This window comes from Heterocephalus glaber, unplaced genomic scaffold, assembly GCF_053883595.1.
Source record: "Heterocephalus glaber isolate CG9 unplaced genomic scaffold, H.glaber_assembly_v1.0 deba00001497, whole genome shotgun sequence".
Taxonomy (NCBI): domain Eukaryota; kingdom Metazoa; phylum Chordata; class Mammalia; order Rodentia; family Bathyergidae; genus Heterocephalus; species Heterocephalus glaber.
The window spans coordinates 15,773,636-15,793,694 of record NW_028258320.1 but is presented as its reverse complement, the minus strand read 5'-3'; the positions used below and the strand labels follow the sequence as shown (position 1 = coordinate 15,793,694).

The window sequence follows — 20,059 nt, the reverse complement described above, 5'->3', positions numbered from 1 at the left end:
CTGGGCAAGGTGCTGGCTTCAAGGCTTCTGGGGACCAGGACAAAGAGCTGGCCATGGGGGCAGCAGCTGGCATGGGTGTCCTCTGCCCAGTACCATGGCTCAATACTGACCTGGTACCTGCCTCTGGGGCCCTTTCTCCCCCAACGGCCCGCTTCTTCTGCAGCTTAACTAAAAAGCTGGCATCCTCCAGAAGTCTTCTACAAATTTATCATGATTACTGTTGCCATCCAAAACAAGCTGGCACTGGGGGGAGAGGGGACACTAAAAGCACATGACCTGTCTTTTCTTATGCTGTCAGCTATGGCTAATGCCTAGCTTTGGAAGGACCAGGCTACCTTCCCCAACAGGCCTCATTTTCTAACATGGAAGCAACCAGCTGAACAACTTAACCCAATTGGTGCATAGTTTAAAAAGTAGACTCTCTATATATCTTTATATATGCCTATTTACATATAAATAGATATATATACATCACACTCATCTTCAAGTTACATTCTACAGATTCTTTCTCCTCCTCTCTATCCTGGGCCAGCCCCTCTGCCTGGCTCCTCCTGCAGGTGACTGGGAGGGGGTCCTGGAGATTAGAGAGTCAGCTGGGCGGCCCCTCCCCCAGCCCTCCACTGCAAGTTTTACATTCTACTTTCGTTGCCATGGTTTCTGTATCCTAGGAGAGAGCGATGCACAGCCTCTGTCAGCCCTGGGAGGCAGGGAGGGAAGCAGCCCCGTGGCAGGTTTTCTGTCTGTCCTAAGAGCTTTCTGCATGTACTGGGCGAGAGAGAGGGCAGTTGTGCGGTGTTCGGCCTCCAATTCCATTTTAATTTTTTTGTCTTTGTGTGTCTTTCCTTAAATATACAGTCCGTCACCTTGGCTCAGTGAGTGTCACCAGAAATTCTCCAGGGATTTCATAGTCTGGGGAGGAAAGTGGGTACAGTTAGCTGGGAGGTCTCGGCCCTCCGCCTCCAGCTTAGCCACACAAACAGCAGCCCACTCACCCGCTCTGCAGTTGGATCGGAGCCCAGGGGACCCAGGCCGAGGGAGGAGGTGGGCAGGGTACCAATGCAGACAGCCCCACCAGCTCTGCCCACACTGCTCTGGGGCACCAGGAACACAGCCCACTCACTACCCAGCTGCAGCAGCAGGGAGGCAGGGTACCCACTCCCAGACACTTTCATTTTTTTCCCCACCCCTTCTGTGCCGAGTGGCTTCGTCTGACTATGAACTCGTGACCTTCTGTTCCCTTCCTCAGACCACAGGCAAGATGCCAGGGCGAGGCCGGATGCCTGTGGCTTCCCAGTTGCCAGGTGCAGTGGCTCTGGAGCGCACCCCACACCCTGCTCAAGAGCAGCCGCAGGCTCTCCTGCCCTGTTGGCCGGCCCATCATCTGGTCCTCAGTCCTCCAGCCTGGAAGGATGTAGGAGGGGAGCGCTCTTGGCCCACCCGCTCCACAGCTCTTCCTGGTAGCAGTCGGTCCTGTGTGTGGGGTCTGTCTTGGGCCCAGCAGTGTCTGGCGGCACAGACCACAGTCAGCTTTGCACAGGAAAGGGCTGCGGTGGCATGACGGCTGGAGTGGAGGGGACCCAGCAACAGCGGTGGGGTCCCCCGTATCTGGCTCTCGGGCACCCACAGCCCAAGAGCCGGGAAGGGTGCAGGGTGCGGTAGTGGCAGAGACTAGACTTGGGGCTGTGATCAATCTGTCTCCATGTCGGCCCTGGAGCTGCCCTTCCTCTGGAGGTTGGGGGTGAGACTGGGGACATCATCATCAGGCATCCTTCCTCCCTCCCTTGCCTCATGACCACAGCCAAAGCTGCCAGGAGTTGCAGGACAGCGGCAGCCCTGGCTCATACTTGGACCTGGCTGGCGTGGATGGCCCAGGACTATCCATGCAGGGAGGCCTGCACCTCTGACAGCCGGCTGCAGCTCGGAGTGCCCATCTTCTGTGCTCTGTGGTACATGTCTGTGTCACCGAAGTAGCGGGCCCGGTATAGCAAGCCTTCCTCTGCAAAGCAACGGGGCAAGGCTAGGCACAATCATGCCTCCTGAAGCCTGCCAGGAGGCCTGCCTGTGCCTGAGCGGGGAGGAGGAGGCAGGTGGAGGAAGGCTGGAAGAGGCCGGAGCTTGGGCAAGCTGGCCCCCAAGAGGCAAGACCCCGTAGGAGCAAAGACTATGGTGCCCCTTTGGGAGAGGGATGATCCAGGCCCCTTCTTGTAGGCCCAGGTGCACAACCAGTGGGTGGCCAGAGATCTCCAATCCGTCTCTACATACTCTCCCCTGGCCACCAAAATAACAGGCTGGCTGTAGCAATTTATGGGGACCTGGGGGAAATCACAGGTAGCCTGGGCTGGCACAGGGCAGTGCCAGCTGCTGGACCCACAGAACACTGAGTGAGTAGGGCTTTCTCTTTTTCCTGTTCCTCAAGTTTGGTCTCTGGCCACCCTCCCAAACACCATACACACACACACATTCACTCACTTTGCTGCTTTTCCTTCCAGCAGTTGTTTCGGAGATTGGCGATGTAATCATCTTCTACATTCCGTTCAACTGTCTTGAGGCTGGCACCTGTGTACTCTTCTGAGAAGGTGTCTGCCACGTAGTAGATGACACTCAGGTGGTCAGTGACTCGCCTGTGGACATGGCCCACCGACCTGACCGGAAAGCATACAAGGTATAAAGTGTGCCTGGGTGCCTAGGCCCAGGGCAGCTGGATGGGTGACAGGCCTCATGATGGGAGGTGGCACACAAGCACAGGCATGGCTGGTTCCTTCCCACACCACCCAACATGAAGGTCTGTGGCAAAGACTGTCCCTGTTGCACAGCGGCCCAGCCATTCTGCTACTGCACCACTGATGCAGGGGCTTTTGAGAAGCCCTGTCAGAGAAGAGGCCCTTGTCTGGGAGTTGGGGACCCAGAGGGAGGGTGGGCTCTGTCTCCTGTGCTTCCATTTCCGCATCCATCCCCTAAGTTCACCCATGCTGAGGGCCTGCCTGCCTCTCCAGGAGCTCCTCGGCTACAGTGAAGAGCCACAGGGACAAAAATGACAGGGCTGGGGTGTGGCCAAGGAACAGAGCATGTGCAGAGCATGCATAAAGCCTTGGGTTTGATCCTCAGCACTAAAAAAAGGAGAAAACTTCCTGAGAGATTCCAGGAAACTGCATGCTTCCAGCTTCAACTGCAGCCTCTGCAGGATTGGGAGAGCCTCAACATCCATACAGAGCCACCACTCCGGGAAGGATGGTCCCCAGCCAGCCCATCCAGGAAGAGCTGTCTGCCACCAGCCATGCTGCCCCTCATCTCTCTACTTGAAGGGAAAGGGGCTGGCACTGGGCCAGAGAGGCTGGTGATGCTGTGGGTCCAGTGGGCCAACTCTGCCCCCTGCTGGTTGCAAAGCAGCCTGCCAGTCCCCCTCTCCCAGCAGGCAGCTGCAGGGGCTTCCAGGAAGGGAAGCTGAGCACCCACTATGTATCAGATGCTGTGCCAGGCACTGCAAGGGAAGGAAGCTGACAAAGGATCAACTAATTTGTCCAGGTTCACTACTGGCTGCTGAGACCAAGTCTTTATTCAGCAAATACCGTGGAGCATTTCTAATGAGCCACACATTTCAAATGCATTACCCATTAATTTTCACTAGCATGTGGACCTTATTATTCCTATTTTATAGCTGAGGAAACCAAGGTTATGCACCTTGCCTAAGGTCACAGCTTCTTGGAGAAGCTGGGGTTCAGAGCTACCCTGGCTCTCATTCTAGAGCCAATGTTCTTCCTAGGTCTCAGGGCCCCAGGTCTTCTTTTTTGGCAGAGCTGTGGATCGAACCCAGGGCCTCACACAAGCGCTGTACTGCTGAGCCATTCCCCAGCTCCTTAACCAGAATGTAAGAGCAGAGGCTGACTTAAGGGTCAGCAAATAAGGCAGGAGTAGGAGGGAGTTTTGGAACCTCTGAAATCCCATGCAAAATAGTGTGTGCCCTGTTCTAGGGAAAGGGCCGCAGGTTACACTGCATTTTCTTATGGGGGTATATCCTAAAAAGATTAAGAGGCTCAGCTCAACAGACTGTTTCTCCTTTTCCCGTTACTATTTCTGTTCCTTTTCCCTTTCCCCTTCTTTTTGCTCCCCTCCCCTCTCCTCTTCCTCCTTCCCTTCTATCTTCTGATACTAGGGAAAGATTCCAGGGTCTTCACACTGAGCTACATCCTCAGCCCTTTTATTATTTTTTATTTTGAGACAGAGTCTCACTAAATCATTATGTAGCCCAGGCTGGGCTCAAACTTACAACCCTCCTCCCTCAGGCTCCTGAGCCACTGGGATTACAGGTGTGCACCACCACTTGTGATTCAGTCTGTGTATTTCCTTTTTTTTTTTTTTCTGGTACTGGGGATCGAACTTGGGACCTTGCACTTGCAAGGTGGGTGGCGGAACCACTGAGTCAAATCCCTGGCCCCCTATTTTCTTCACTCTAAGCTGGCTCCCTGTATTATGTTCAGGAACCTGCTAGATCCATCTGGCTGGGAAAGAAGGTCCCCAGTGAGGTTGAGGTTCCAAAGCCCCGGGCTGCCTGCTGCCCTGACCCAGCCCTCAGAGCAGGTACTCACGGTCTTGGGCTCAGACTGTAGGGTGGACTGGAGACCATGAGCTGGCTGAGAGCTGACACGAGGATCAGGATGAGGATGGGCATCAGCTGCACAAATACCCCTAGCCCGCCCTGGAGGGAGAGCCAACATCACCTGGCTGCCCACGCCTGCCACCTGGGCCTCGGCACAGCACAGCCTGGGTGTTCCAGACACCACACTCTCCCTTCGTTTCTGGACAGAAGCTGCTCCACCCGCCAGGTTTCCCGGGTAAAACAGCACCGCTGGTGGAAGCAGGGTGTGGGTCTACTTGAGAGAAAACCACACAGCCATAGTAGTGGCCGCTCCAGCACAGGGCAGGGCTGCGGGGAGGCTTTCTCTGTGCATCCGTTTCTGAGTTTTGAACCATACAAATACACTACCGATTAAAAAATGAGAAATAGGGCTGGGGTGTAGCTCAGTGGCAGAGCAAACTTAGCATGGGACCTAGGTTCAATCCCTAGCACTGGAAAAACAAAATAAAAACCAAACTAGAAGTAAGAATTAATAAATTCACTGTGTGATAATTTGATTCCAAAAACTCTCCTGTATGTTAAATACAAAATAAAGGTTTTTGGTTTTGGTACCAGGGATCGAACTCGGGACCTTGTACTTGCAAGGCAGGCACTGGAACCACTGAGCTAAATTCCCGGCCCCAAAATAAAGGTTTTAAAGAAATGAACAAATAAATGCTGTCAGAGCACAAGACCTTTTGCCGCCAGCATTTTAAATGTTTCACAATATTTTAACGTCAGCCAGCTGGGTGGCTGTTGGTCTGTGGCTTGAAAAATGTTTGAGTCAGGGGTGGCAGCACAGGCCTGGAATCCCAGCACCTAGGGAGGATGAGGCAGGAGGATTGAAGTTTGAGTCCCACCTGGGCAATTTAGCCAGACTCTATCTTTAAAAAAAAAAAGCTGAGCTGTAGCAGCTCCATGGTAGTAGCACCCCTGGGTTTGATACCCAGTACCACAAGCCAAAAAAGAAAAGTGTTAGAAGCTCGGTTTATAGTTCCTGCGTACATTTTTTGAGAGTGCTAAAAAGCACCTTTGTTGGCATTCTTTATAATTCTCAGCAAGTTTAACTCTCCATTGCTTGGAAAATGTCACTTTCGCCTTACCAACAGACTGCACAAACGCTAGGCACCTGGGAAACTGTAGGTGGAGCAGTTTCTGCCTTAGTTCCCAGCAGAGGCCAGCAAATCCCGCCAGCAATGTGGAGTGTGCCTCCCTCTGGTGTCCCGCAGCAGAATGGCAAGTGGGAGCCAAGATGGCTCTTGGAGGAGAGTTGTGAGGCACTGCTGGTCCCAGAAGGGACAGTGTGGGGTGTCACTGCCTCCTCCAGGCCCCGCACCCTGGGGTGGGCTTGGTGCCCTCCCCTGTTCTTGCCAGCCCCTTCTTCACTCACGTCACCCTGGTTGTCCCTGCGGTCCTGCCTTTGCTGGTAGGTGTAGCGCATGCGGCCATTGCTGTAGACATGGACGTTACCTGGGGGTCAGAGGGACTGAGTGAGGGTGGGGGCTGCTGGAAAAGAGGCTGGCACCCAGTCCCTCAGCATCCCTGGGGAGACGTGGCTGTGGGAGGGTGAGGGACTTACTAGAAGGAAAGCCACCGCCAAAGAACATGTTGAAGAGGTCTTCAGGGGAGATGTCGGCCTCGAAGCCACGGTGGAAGTCCCCGTGCCCATGGCCATGCCGGGCAGCCTGGCCCTTGTCGTCACCAAATTGGTCATACTGTTTCCTTTTCTCCGGGTTGCTAAGTACTGCATATGCTGTGCCAATGGCTGGAAAGGGGACAGAAAGGTCAGGCCCAAGAGGCTAGTGCTGGCCTTCAGCTCAGGTCTGCTGTGGGGCCCAGGGGTCCTTGGGGCCTGCGAGAAGGGCAGGCGAGTGCAGGAAGAGCCCCATGAGTCTGGCAGCCTGGGCTGCTGGAGGGCTAAGCCTTGGCTCCTGGCTGCCCTTCCACACCGTGTGGCAGGCCCTGCTGGTATGGTCTCAGTTGCTCCTAACAACAACCTTGATATCATTTCATCTAGGGGAGTACTCAGGCTGGAGGAGACAAGGGACTTAGGAAACCCACTGGTCTCTGAGGCTGCAGGGCTGGGGATCAAACCCAGGCATACCTTGCTTCAAGCTTTCTAGCTGACATTATGGAAGCCACCAAAGGCCTTTCCTCATTCCTCTCTTGAGATGCACAAAGGGATGGGACATCCCTTCCTGGTGGAAACAGAACTTGAAGACAGAACTTGGGACAGACACATGAGGTCTTTGTTGTAAGATTAGAAGCTGGCAAGGACTGGTGGGAAGGGCTGATCCTCGGTTTCTGGTCAAGACTCTGGCTGGTGGTGCGGCCATGGTGAGTCCCCTCCTCCCTGGGGTTCAGGCCCCAGCTGCTGTTTCCTACCTGCCCTGTGGCCTCCCCTCCAGAGCTCCCTGGGCAGGGAGCCCATGTCCCCAAGGCCACCAGCTCTGAGTCTTCCTGTCTCCAGCTCCTCCACAAGCTGCTCCCTTGTTCATAGCTACATCTGCCTCACAGCCTGACAAGTCGTCACTGTCACCTCCAGCCTCCGGGTCCAGTTGGGCAGGCTGCAGGAGGTACGTTACCCACAGCTGTCCTGCCCCCTGTACCATTCTCCTCCTCCCTCTGGGGCAGCACCAGGTCCTCGGGGCTGCTTGGTCCTAGTACTGCACAGCATGATGCCCAGGCCTGGTGGTGCCAGTCACCATGCTGTCCCCAGAGACAAGGTGGGAATGAGAAACTGCAACATGGGGCTGGCATGGAATCAGTGCACATGTGTGCCTGAGAGGGTGAGTGGAAGGCTAAATGAATAAGGGTGGCTTGATCTGGGCCAGAAGGGCTGTACCCAAGGCCAGAGACTGCCATGTCCCCACTGCGGCCCAGAGGTGCAGACTATGCTGGGGCAGCTGGCTGCGGCTGCTGGCTCACAGGAGGCTGCCAGACCAGAAGCACCTGAGTGCAGGCCGCTCTGTCCCTCAGCACAGCAGAACGCTTACCATGTGCACGTCAGGAGGCTGCTCCTGCCCCAGGCACTGTGTGACTGAAGAGCTACTAGACATCTTTTGCCTCAGGCCCCTCCTAGAGCACCAGGAATGAGGAGGAAGGGGGGCCGGAGTGGCACTGTGTGAGCTCTGACAGGCTGACTACATGGCTGGAGGTGGCCACTATGACCTTGGGAAGTAAAACCCGAGCCTGTGGACCTGGGCCTGAGACCACTTCCTGCAGGTCCCACTCCCTGGGAAAGCTGTTGGCCCTGCATGGCAAGGACAGGAGATAAAAGCCCCATGATGCCAGGATGCTAGGGCCGCTCACCTTTGAAAGCTTCTGTGGCACCAGGTGCATCGTTCTTGTCTGGGTGGAATTTGAGGGCCAGTTTTCGGTAGGCCTTCTTCAGGTCCTCATCTGAAGCTGCTCTGCTCACCCCCAGGATCTCGTAGTAATCCTTACACTGCTTGACCCTGAGTGGCGAGAAGGGCGTGGGAGGGGCGCCTTATGCAGAGCACCAGCGAGGCATGGCTGACTGCTCTTCTGGGGTCAGGGACAAAGGAGCCACAGTGAGCTCCAACTGGGATGGGGGGCTGGACAGGGCCCAGGGCAAACACCAGGAACACATTTAGGGTTTAAGAGGGCAGCCGCTGCCTTTGGCCAGGCTAGCACCCATTCCCCTCTGCTCTTGGGAGGCAAGCTCGGAAGGACTGTCGCTGTCCATCATCACGGGCAGGTGTGTCCTGAGTTCACCCAACTGTACTTCTTCCTGGCAACCTGAGTCTTGAGTGGGTAACATAAGGGCTGGAAATGGCAGGTGTGTGTTCACCCCAAGCACAGAGCTGTGAGAAACCCTGGCTCCCCTCCACCAATTCTTACTTTTGGGTCCTGGTTCTTGGCCTTCCAAAGCTCTTTTACAAAGTTCCTATCATCAACAAATATTGGGCTTGCCTGGTAAACTACCACCGCCACTTGGTCACAAAGCTGATGACCCTGGTCCTGAAGCTTGGCAGGAGATGGGAGTGTGACCTGCCCTTGGAGTGTCCTCGAGGCTAGCTGGCAGGGACAGTCTAGTCCTGAGAAGCTCTGACCTGATTGCCTCCGGCCTGGTAGTAAGCTGCTCCTTGCAGGGCCTGCCTCAGCCTCCTATCTCCACTCTGCCCTGCAGGCTCTGGGCTGAAAGGGGCTTTGTTGGGGGTGTGGGCTGGGGGACTCTGGAGGGCCAGACCACGCTCATCTCTGACTGACAAACAGCTGTGTAGAGGCCTGGGGCCCGCCTGGCCAGTGGCAGAGGACAGCGGCGGTGTCAGGGTTTCCTGCCTCTGTGGTGCGCTGTCTTGTGGGGGGTGGACAGTGGGGCCCTGCTTCCTGCACCATATCCCAGGGCCTTGTGGGAAATGAGCCAGACCTCCCTTTCCATCCTCCAGGTCCCTGACAGGCCCATCGGCCACAGGCAAGGGGGCTGCACAGTGGGAAACCTCCAGATTGCCCCCGGATGCTTGGCCCAGGCCTGGCCCCACCTTTTCACAGCTGCCACTTGTTCTGCAGTATAGCCTTTGCTCTCTCCTCCTCCTCCTCCTCCTCCTCCTCCTCCTCCTGCTTCGCCGTTGGCCGAGGGGGCATCGCTCCCTCCTGCTTTCTTGTAGGTTGTATCTGTGGGATGGGCTTGCTCACCAGCAGACTGTGGCTTCTGGTTGAGGGACTCGATCAGAGCTGTGGAAAGCAAGAAAATCCTTGAGGGCTCCTTCACGACAAAGCTCTGGGGCGGCTGGGCCCCTGCACCGGCTGCTCCCCTCCAGGAAGGCCGCTGGCTCAGCCTTTCCCCAACTGGGCCTGTGGCACTGGGTTGAGTCACCCACTCTCTAGGGAGCCAGAGTCCTGGGGATAGGAAGGCTACAGATCTTTTTCCCCCACCTTAGCAGTATTAATTTATTAATAGAATTAAAAGTAAACACACATAATTCATGGGTGAGTGTGAAACAATTGCCTTGTTTTTCAGATATCATGTGCATGTATATATATTCTTTTCATAAATCTAAACACAATTTTGACATTCTGATAATTTTTCTTTTTTCGGTACCAGGGATTGAACTAAGGACCCTATGCTTGCGAGGTAGGCACTGTGCCGCTGAGCTAAATCCTGGACCCTCTTTGGTTTTTAAATAATTTTTCAGACACACACTTGGGTTTTATTAATAAACCCTGCAGTATTTGATTCAGAGTTCATTTAATTCTACTTTATTTCTTTCAATATAGTGCTTTTTATGTTGCTTTTTTTTTTTTATGAATCCATTTTTTTTCCACTGAACTCATTCAAATCTATATATTCTTCTTTTTCTTTTTAGTACCAGGGACCAAACTCAAGACTTTGCGCTTGCCAGGCCAGCATGGAACCAGAGCTAAATCCCTGCCCTATATACTTCTTTTCTGCACTCTACCACTGGAATATCTAAAATATCCAGTCCCTTGTACTAACCCCTGTTGTTTTTTTATTTTCATCCTTGGTCTTTAAAATGCTTTAAGATTAAATTATTAGTAGGGGCCAGGATTTAGCTCAGTGGTTCCAGTGCCTGCCTCACAAGAGGCAAGGACTGGAGTTCGATCCCTGGTACCAAAAAAAAAAAAAGATTAAATTAGTAGTACAAAACTGATGAAATTGATATCTGGCTAATTTTAATGTTTCTTAGCTTAAATTATGCTGTTCAATGTAATTGTTTATTAACATAGTACATCAGAGTTATAAAACAGTTTAATGTTCCTAGTTTAGATTTAATAGTATTATTCCCTTTTAATTCAGGACAGGATAGTTTTTTCCACATTGTGATAAAAAACAACATAAAATTTACCCTCATTTCCTTTATTAGGTGCATAGTTGTGGTAATGACATATGGCTTTTTTTTTTTTTTTTGGATGGGGTCTTACTGTATAGTTCAGAGTGGCCTGTTATTCACTATGCAGCCTATAACTTGAAGTGATCCTCCTGCCTCAGCCTCCTGAGTGCTGGGATCACATGTGTACGCCACCACGCTTGGCTAGAAGCTAAGTGTCTAAGCATGTTCTGAAAGAGACTCTCCCCTCCTGCAGCTGCAGGGCATTCATACAAAGGCCCTCATAATTCCCGGAGGCCTTCACTTAGCAGTGAGGAGGAATAAGGGAAACAAGTTTGCCCCAGGGGGCCAGGGAGTGTGAGACTCAGGAAAAATAACCTGCTGTGTTCCTTGCTACTGACTGGTACATCTTCCAAATGCTGGCCATGTCAACTGTCCTACTTTAATGTTTGGGGTCTACACGGGGCATTCACTGGCACCCTTAGTGTCATGGTTATTCCAATCTGAGTCCTTGGTTTCTGCTGACTCAGTGAGGAGGGGCTCATATCCCTGGCATAAGTCCCCTGTGCCCATTTATTCCAGGCACAAAAGCAGCTTTAAAAAACTCATTCATGCCGGGCCACAGCCCTGGGTACTGAATCCCAGACCCTCACAGACTCCTGGGAACCCGTGGGGCCAGGGTAGCCACACAGCTGGACCAGGGCCAGCTTCTTCCAGGTGCTGCTGTGCTCAGGGCACTATGCTGGGTGCCAGACACCCTCCCTCCCACACACCTGGGCCTCACCCATGGGCCCGGGCATGCTGGGCACACAGCACTGGGCTCAGGTGGACCCTGTGCCCACAGCCACTGCTGCTCATTGTGGCAAACTCACTGAGTCTGCAGTGGGACATCCAAGCGCAGGAGTTGTGGGCAGTCTGTGCTGCGGGAGGCAATGGGGGGCTGAGGGGAGTTGAGAGTGCCTCAGGCCAGAGCAGTGTCGATAATCACTCCCACCCCAAAGTCAGGCAGGCACTGTTTTGGGTTCTGCAGGGCTTAGCTCGTTTAGTCATCACAAAAGCCTAGACCCCCTACTGCCACTTGGCAGTTTGAACTCCAGGATGTTCAGCTCCAGGGTCCTTGCTCTTAACTCTGTGGCAATCCCAGACTACAAGCATCTGATGGGAGAGCCCAGGCCAACAAAGCCATTCTGAGTACAGAAGAAATGTTAAATTCAGAGAGGCCCAGATTTAGCTAAGCATGGGCACGTGCCTATAATCCCAGCACTCAGGAGGCTGAGGCAGGAAGATCTCAAGTTTAAGTCCACTCTGAGCAATTCAATGAGACCTAGTCTCACAATAAAAAATTAAAAAAGGGCTGGGGATATAATTCAGAGTGAAGGCCTTGGATTCAATCCCCAGTACTGGCAGTGGGGTGGGGGACGACTTACCAGCAGTCTATGACCCTGAGCCTGCCTGATCTAGAGGCTCTCTGAACCCATTTCTTCACAACGGTGGAGGAGGTTAAACTAAGATAATGTGTGTGACATATGGCACAGAGACTGGCACAGAGGCACATTCCAAAGGAGTAGCTAATATGTCACAGCCTAGAGTAGTGGTGGTAAACCTAGGCCACGCACACCACAGCGGGCTGTTTGTACCGCTGAATGCTCTGAAAGGTTCACCATCACTGGGTTAGACTGATGAACTGGCCAGGGGTGCAGGCCGGCTGGGAGGGCTGGAACCATGACTGGGCTGGGTCGGGGGGCTGCCTAGCAGGGCAGTGCGAAGGCTTAGGAAGCTTTACAGGTTCTGCACCATGACATTTCAGGTTCTGCACCATGCCAGGTCCAAGGCACCACAAGGGAAGAAAGCTACAGATGATTAAATTGATAATTAAATTGATATAGATAGCTAAGTTAGGTAGAAAACTTATAGGCAATCAGACAGGGCTAGAGGTGCATACATTGAATGCCAGGCTTCAAGATAAAGATGAAATGCCTACATACCTCTAAGAGATAAACAAAAGCTTGAGTACCACCCTTTTGAGATCCATTCATAAACCATTTCCTCATTAAGGGTGGGCCATCTTTTCCTACTCACTAAGACTAAGACTACTGAAAACAAGGTTAAAACTATGGATTCAAGGTTAAGGATGTCATCCTTGACTTGCTGTATGACTTGCTTCCCCTGGATCAATATTACCTAAGCAACTATACTTGTAATCCTATTGGTTGATCATAGTTTTATCCCATCTTGTACCCACTCCTTAATTTTGCTCTATAAGCTGTTAAGTATAGTCTGTGGGTCCCCTCCTGTCTCTCAGGAGCTCTCTCAATAAATTTTCCTACTCTTAATCTCTGTTGATCCTCAGAATTCATTTTTCAATTTTGGGGAACATGAACTTGGCACACTGAATATCTAGTAGGTTTGGGAGTTACATCTATTCCCCTTATATCAAAATGAAGGTCTAGATGGGACAGGGAAAGGCCAGAAGTTGCTTATTTTGGTTTCTCCGGAAGTTGCAGGAGTCCAGGCTGAGCCTGACATCTCCTTAGGGCAACATAACCAGTCATCCAACTGCCACAGATATAGAGGAACACTGGCCAGGAGATGGAATGGGCTCTTGCCAGCCTCTCTTAGGGAAGGTTCTGGAAGATCCAGAGCTTTGGAGCACTCTTAATTTCTCTACACTGCAGAAAGAGAAGCCAAGGGCTGAGCTCTGGGTCACACAAAAGATTCCTGTTTGAGTTGGAGATTAAAGATTTTTGGTTGCTGGAAATAGGTCGCTCTTATGGCCTGGACCTGCCCTCATCACAACATCCCTCACAACACAGCAGCTGACAGGCAATGTCACCAATGAGGAGGCAGAACAGCTTGACGCTAACCCTGGCTCTGGCCCTGGCCAGTAGAACCAGGAGGCCTTTAAGAAGACGGGAAATTGGAGGAAGAGAGGAGCTGTGATGGGAGAGGCGGCGGCAGTGGCGGCTGAGGTGAGAGATTTCTATGGCCAGAGCTTCGGACTGGAGAGGAGACTGCCTGGCTGGCTCATGCTCGGCTCTGCCCCTTGCTAGCAGGGTCATCTTGGCCAGGTTAACTTAGCTTCTCCAGGCAAAACTGTCTCTCTCTCCCAATGGCTGAGAAAGTACTGACCTGTATGTGGGGACAGAACTTAGCAGGGTGCCCAGCAAACAGGAGAGTGACCTGTTACTGTCACTTTTGTTATTAGGCAAGTAGCTGAGTTTAGGATCTGTGTACCTGCAGTGCCTGAAATGACTCAAGCAAAGAAGAGGTCAAAGTGGGGAAAGAGCCTGGGATGGGAGATAGTCAGTTCTGGGCCCTTTGTTACTCAGCTGTATGTATCTGCCAAGTCGTCTAATTCCTCAGTGAAAATATGGTCTTTGCCCTCACAGTGCTGCTCTGAGGGGCAAATAAGAGTCAATGAGGGCCGGGGATTTGACTCAGTGGTGCCACTGCCTGCCTTGAAAGCTCAAGGTCCCAAGTTCGATCCCTGGTACCAAAAAAAAAAAAGTCAATGAAATAGTAGCCAGATGTGGTAGCACACACCTGTAATCCCAGCACTTAGCAGGCTGAGGCAGAAGGATCCTCTGTTTGAAGCCAGCCTGGGCTACATAGTGTCTCACAACAAAACATAACAAAAAGTCAGTGAAATAAAGTGGCTGGAGGGTTGAGTGTGCAGTGGGGCTCATGAAAGTTGACTGATTTAAATGGACAAAACGACCCTGGACCCTGCCAGTCCTAGGCCTGCCAGTCCTATCTCTCATACCTAGACCCTGAATGCCAAAATCTTTTTTTTTTTTTTGGTACCGGGGATCGAACTCGGGTCCTTGCGCTTGCACAGCAAGTGGCGAAACCACTGAGCTAAATCCCCAGCCCAAATGCCAAAATCTTTAGGCAACTAATCCTCCCCTCTATGTGGGCTGGCCCTCTCGACTTGGGCTGGATCCCAGTCAGCCATTTCATAGAACTTCAGTCAGCCTGAGCTGCAAGGACCCTTTAGAGATCATCCAAGCCAACCCTCTCTGTGTGCTGGGGAAACTGAGGCTCACAGATGTTCTCATGAACTCTAGGAAGCGTTGGTATTTTCCACCACTGTTGCTAAGTCTCAGGCAAAGGCAATGACTATGGGGCAGCCAGGTCCTGGATAGAAACTGTCAGAAAAGGACTAACTGGCTAGGCATGGTGGCACACACCTGTAATCCCAATGCAGGAGGATCACAAGTTCAAGCTCAGCCTGGGCAATTTAGTGTGACCCCCCCCCCCCCAAGGCTGGGGATGTAGCTCAGTGTAAAGGCCGAGTTCCATCCTCAGAATTGATGGCAGTGTGAGGTGAGGGAAATGGAGAAAGAGAAAAAACCCCTCAAAAAACCAAATTGGTTCCATCACCTCTGCTCCGTAACCTGTCAGTTTATGGCCCCACCACTGTTTCACAATGCAGCCAACTGTGCCTCCTTGTCCCACCTCAAGGCAGGAGTTTCAAATCCTCTCACTTCCTCTTCACGGAGACCAACACCTTGAGGTCCCTGGCTCTTCAAACTGCTCTCACCCCTCCCTCCATCTGTCCTGCCTCTCAAAGGCCTCCCCTGAAGGTCTCCACCATCCCCTTGTATGTCCTGACTTGTCCTTTTCCCACGTGGCCTCTGCAGCACCAACAACACTGCTCACCACCTCCTTGACAATGCTCCCCATGGCTACAGCCTCTGCCCTCTCCTGGGACTGCCTCTTCCTGCCACTGCTCCAGCTCATTCTGTTGCTTCCTCTGCCTCTGTCCACTCATTGTGCCCAAAGCAACTGTTTTTCCATGTTTTACCCCAGCAAATCAATACCACTTTGAGAACCTGGACACACTGACAGTGCACCTGGGTGACCCCACTTCCCACTCTACTTCTTCACCTTGGGCCTCTTCCTGGTCACACAGTTTCAACTCATTTTCCAGCACTTAGCTAATTCTCCTCAGCAGACCCCTCTGTTTCACAAAGGCTTGGTGCCTCCTCTCCAATGACCTTACTCTTATCCCTACTGCCTTCCCACAGGCACTGCTTCCTGTTTTCTGCCTTGAGTCTCCCTTCCCTCTTTCACTTACCCTTCTCAGAACAGTTCCTTACCTTATTCCTGTGATCACAAACGTCAACAGGTTTTCTTGCTAACTACAGAATAAAGTGAAAGTCTCTTGGCCTGGTGGAAGAGGAGTTCTATAATCTGGCTGTTTTACTTTCCAACTGGAACGAACTCTACATACAAATTCTCACTTTTTTTTTTTTTGCTGCAAAAGGCTTTATTTTCTTTTGGTCCAAGACTTGGGAGGGAGCTCCAGAGAGGTGAAAAAGCTACCTAGTAGCTGGAGGGAGAGGGTTAGGCCAGAACTCTGATACCAGGTGAGCAGGAGCCCCTCAGAGGCTGCCAGGCTCCAGGGCCTGCCTCCTAGTTGTGCTTGAGGGTGAGCCTTTTGAAGAGGTGCTTGTTTAGCCCAGCCTGTAGAGGTTAGTAAGGTGATTGCTTATCTTTTTGATGAGCTTCACCTCCTCATCTAGAAAGTGGTTCTCCAGGAAATCAAGGGGATGGGGGCCGGTCTGTCTTGGCAGAGCCCAAGGCATGAAGATCCAGAAGAGCTTGGTTCAGGCTATTCTCCAGGGCCAGGGAAGCTTCCATGGCATCCAGGGTTTTACCCCACTCATTTTCAGAAGGTTTCTGCACATCTTGGAAGAACACTCTGATTCCAAGCTGGTTTTGCATCTTCAGGAGATGCTTGGCATCCTCGAGTTTCTCCTTGGCCAGCTCACTGAAGAAATGGCCCACGCCCGCCCGCCAGAGCCACATCGTCATGAAGTAGTAGCCCAGAGAGAGGTAGGTGTAGGAGGACTGCAGGTGTAGATTTACCAGGCAGTTGACAGCAGCCTCCACCTAGGTGGAATAATTCTGACCAATCTGAGAAGTCATGGCTGGTCAGCAATAAGGAGATACCCACAAAGGAACGGTGTTCTGCCTCCTAACCTTGCTACATCTAATTCTCTTCCCCCAAACCTCTTACAATTTTTGGCTTCCATCTTTTCCCAGCATGACTGTCCTGAGTTTCAGGACTTCCTCCAAAGTGGAGTCCAAATGCTGCCTCCTGTGTACTCTCTAAAGCCTTTCCCCTCAGTGTAATAACATTAATTTTTTTGTTTGTCTGGGTTTTTTTTTTTGGTTTTTTTTTGGTACCAGGGATCGAACTTGGGTCGTTAGGCTTGCTGAGGCAGGCGGAGGTGTTTGTTTGTTTTGAGACAGGGTCTCACTATGTGGCCCAGGCTGGCCTTGAACTGCAGGGAATCCTCCCGCCTCAGCCTTCTGAATGTTTGTACTACAGGTGTGAGCTAGCACACCCAGTGAGGTAACGTTAGTGTGCCCTTGCTACAGCATCCACTACACTATTTAGAATTTAGGAAATTGCTCAACACACCCTCCTTGCACCGGCCTCTTTCCCCCCTCTATTCTGTGAACCCACAGATGGCAGGGACTGGATTTTTCATGACCATCCTTAAGTCCCTAGAATCTAGCACTGTGTCTAATGTTTGTTAGGTCACAGTTACTATCTTTTGTCTTGCAATACTGTTTCCTGTAAGTCTGTCTCTTTTACTGGACTGTAAGGTCTCTGAGGCAAGGGATCACACTTTGCCACTCCTGCTATACCACTTAGCACCAAGCACAAGACTTTGCAAACAGAACAAAACAAAATGAAAAAGGTTTTCAACAAAAATTGTGTCTGGAATGAGCTCAAACCCAAAGCCTCCAAAGTAGACAAGTACTTAATGTTTTTTAACCAAGACTTTTTCCCTGTTTCAGGCCTATACTAACCCCAGGTTTCCTGGCAGCTCAGTGCAGGGCTGCAGGTGGTACAAAATGAAGTTTATGCAGATGCATGAAACATACACTTTCCAGAAGAGCACAAATATGACAAATATGCAGCAGGTCACTCTTGTCCCTGAGCAAGTTCCAGTGCCTCAGCTCCAGGAAGGACACCATTCCTGGCACAGAGGCCTACTGATATATGCCACAGGCCCTAGTGTCACCATCTTTTCGTGGCTGCCTGCTCCGAAGCCCCCGTTCAAATGGAATTCTGAAAGCTGGAGGCCACCCACACCCCATGCTCTCCACTTAAGAGTGACTTATTTCATAGGAAGTCCTCCAGCAGATTACCTCAGAACTCCTGGCAAATACAAACTGAAACCCTCTGCAGGAGGCAGCCAACAGGCCAAAGATTAACCTGCAGAGCCAGGAGGGAGGAAAAGTTCAGGTGTTCCGGGTCACCTCTCCTGCCAGTATCCCCTTTTCTCCACTTCATAACTAGGCAGGGAAAATGAGGAGGATGACTGCGGCTTTCATTTCCTTTCAGTTTTTGAATATTTATAGTCACAGAGCTTTCCAATTTTTAGCTGTGTAATCTTGGGCAAGTCCCTTACTTCAGAGATGTTTCTTCATCTATAGAACAAAGATAATGATCTTTGCCTGTCTCTCTGATAGGGCAGGCTCAAGTAACAAAATGCATGTGAAAGAGCTTTCTACCCTGAAAAGCCTTACACGTATTACTGTTATTCACACTACCTGTGCCAACACTCTAATCTTGCAGATGAGGAAACCCAAGCTCCGAAAGGTCACAGAGTAGCAGTCAGGATGAGAGCTGGGTCTTCTGAGCGCCTGTTATCTGTAGTTTGGTAAGTGGTAATCACAGGCACAAACACCGTGTCTTTTTCTTTTCCAGCTTGGATTAAGAAAAACTTCAAATTTAGGTTCAAGAAATAAGAATGGAGGTGCTCTTGGGTAAAGCGAGGGGATGAATAATGGAGACAACCTCAACATTCCGTCCCTGCTTCAGGACCCCTCAATCCTGGCTCCTCAGGAGTATGGTGATAGGTTACTGATGGCCTGGTGGGAGCGAAGGCGGGTTGGGGGGCTGAGATGGCATCTTTCATAAGCCATCAGACCCGCGTCTCACTGGCAGGTGAAGAGGCTGCAGGAGGGGGTGAGGAGGGCGGTCTTAGGACCCAAGGTGGCGGAGGGGACTGGGTGTTAAGCTAGAGTGGTCTGTGGGCTTCGTCAGGAGACGTGCGAGGGGCAGAAGCTATGGAGCCCCCTTTCCACGGTGCCGAAGGTTGGATCTTTCCCTCTTTAGAACCCTCTTCCTTGCTTAGCAGAGTTATGTTTATTTTCCTGAACTATAATGTTTCCCAGGCCGGCAACTCGCCCTGGGCCACCGAAGGGCCCTCTGGGAAAAGTAGTTCGATTTCGCTTCCACGTAAGTTCCTTTAGCCGGGTCTGCCAGCGCATCTACTTCCAGAAAACCTCACATCTCAGAGCTTTCCTCAAATACACCGAAGGCTGAAGTCTGGGATACCCGGGTCTTCAGGTTGTCCTGAGTCCTGCAGACGCGCGAGACCGAAAGACTACATCTCCCAGCAGCCACCGCGTGCCTCAGTACGCAGGCGTAGCCGCGCCTCACCACCCCTCCCCCTCCGCCAAATGCTCCAGTCGGTACGCTCTCTTATTCCCCCCATCAGTTCTAATGTCCCCCTCTGTCTCTCCCGCGCCTCACACTCACTGCGAACTCGCGGCGTCGGGTACAGCCGCTGCGCCTTCTCCAGGAAGCGGAGCGCCCGGTCGGGCTGGTTACTTTGGATGGCCTTGAGGGCGATGCTGATACAGCGCTCGGCTTCATCCTTGTTGGATTCCATGGCGGAACCACAGCACGGAACCAGGGAGGGGGAGGCCGGGCGAGCGAAGGGCTGCGCCAGCCGCTGGCGCGTCGCGGGGCAGGCCGGCGCACGCTGATGACACAGACCCTCGGCCCCTCCTTTCCCTGATTTGAGTGAGAGTTGAGCGAGGGCGGAAGCGTTACCGAATGTCTTCTAAGAGAGGGGCCGTTAGGTGTTATCTGTGCGTGCTAGGGAGCCCTAGAATGTAACCTCTGCCTTCCGGAGCTCTCAAGTTGAGAGTGAGGGCACGTTATTGGTCATTAACTCTGCGTTTGAGATGAAAGTCGCTTATTTATTAATTGAACAGATATTTACTGAGTATCCACTTTTGTCAGGCACGGTTATATGATGGGGTTGCAGTGGCGAACAAAACAAAGTCCCTGCTCTCATGGAGCTTACATTCCAGAGTGCGGAGAAGCTGGGGCGTCATCCAGTAAATAAATACATTCAGATAGTGATAAATGCTATGAATGGAAATAATGAAAAAAAAATACAGGAATGGAGGATGGGAGATTTATTTTTTGCGGTAGTGAGGATCGAACTCAGGACTTTGAGCTTGCCAGGCAGGCGCGGCGCCACTGAGCTACATCCCCGGCCCAGATGCTATTTTAAATAGCTTTATAAAGGAAATCTGGAAGCTTAGTTTAACAGGTACCTAAATCCAGGTAAGATAAGCAGACGTGACTGTCTGGAGAAAGAGGGGTTCAGTCAGAAGAAATGGCAAATGCAAAGGCTCAGAAATGGGAATTTTTTTATTACATGGTTGAGAAGGAGAATACATTATAGACAACACAAAGAAGTTCACCACAGAGTGAATCCAATTCTGTCGGGATCCAGTTCTTTTGACTCTTCTTAAGGTGGACCTTCACACTGCCAAGTCCACTGGTCATATCTCAGTTCTTATTTTGCTT

General features: G+C 51.7%; 1 protein-coding gene across 3 annotated transcripts; it reads right to left on the bottom strand.

Moving 5' to 3' along the window:
- Positions 1 to 405: 405 nt before the first annotated feature.
- Dnajb12 (DnaJ heat shock protein family (Hsp40) member B12) lies at positions 406 to 19,207 on the bottom strand. 3 transcript variants are annotated; one of them, XM_004846244.3, is made up of 9 exons: positions 18,995 to 19,207; positions 9,118 to 9,310; positions 7,925 to 8,070; positions 6,192 to 6,377; positions 6,003 to 6,082; positions 4,584 to 4,693; positions 2,470 to 2,642; positions 1,851 to 1,996; positions 406 to 909 (listed from the first exon to the last, which is right to left on the bottom strand). In XM_004846244.3, the coding sequence occupies exons 1-8, from the start codon at positions 19,125 to 19,127 to the stop codon at positions 1,875 to 1,877; spliced, it is 1,143 nt and encodes a 380-aa protein (XP_004846301.1). In that variant the 5' UTR covers positions 19,128 to 19,207; the 3' UTR covers positions 406 to 909; positions 1,851 to 1,874. The 3 variants fall into 3 exon arrangements, with proteins under 3 accessions (XP_004846301.1, XP_004846300.1, XP_004846302.1); XM_004846243.3 differs by having other exon boundaries at positions 1,899 to 1,996; XM_004846245.3 differs by having other exon boundaries at positions 1,845 to 1,996; positions 18,995 to 19,206.
- Positions 19,208 to 20,059: the final 852 nt, after the last annotated feature.

Excerpts from the sequence above, each read along its gene's own strand:
- Dnajb12 (XM_004846243.3), bottom strand. The coding sequence starts at position 19,127 with ATGGAATCCAACAAGGATGAAGCCGAGCGCTGTATCAGCATCGCCCTC. Across the intron at positions 9,311-18,994 it reads CCCGACGCCGCGAGTTCGCA|CTCTGATCGAGTCCCTCAAC; the intron begins GTGAGTGTGAGG and ends TGCTTTCCACAG. Across the intron at positions 1,997-2,469 it reads CTGGAAGGAAAAGCAGCAAA|AGGAAGGCTTGCTATACCGG; the intron begins GTGAGTGAATGT and ends GTTGCTTTGCAG.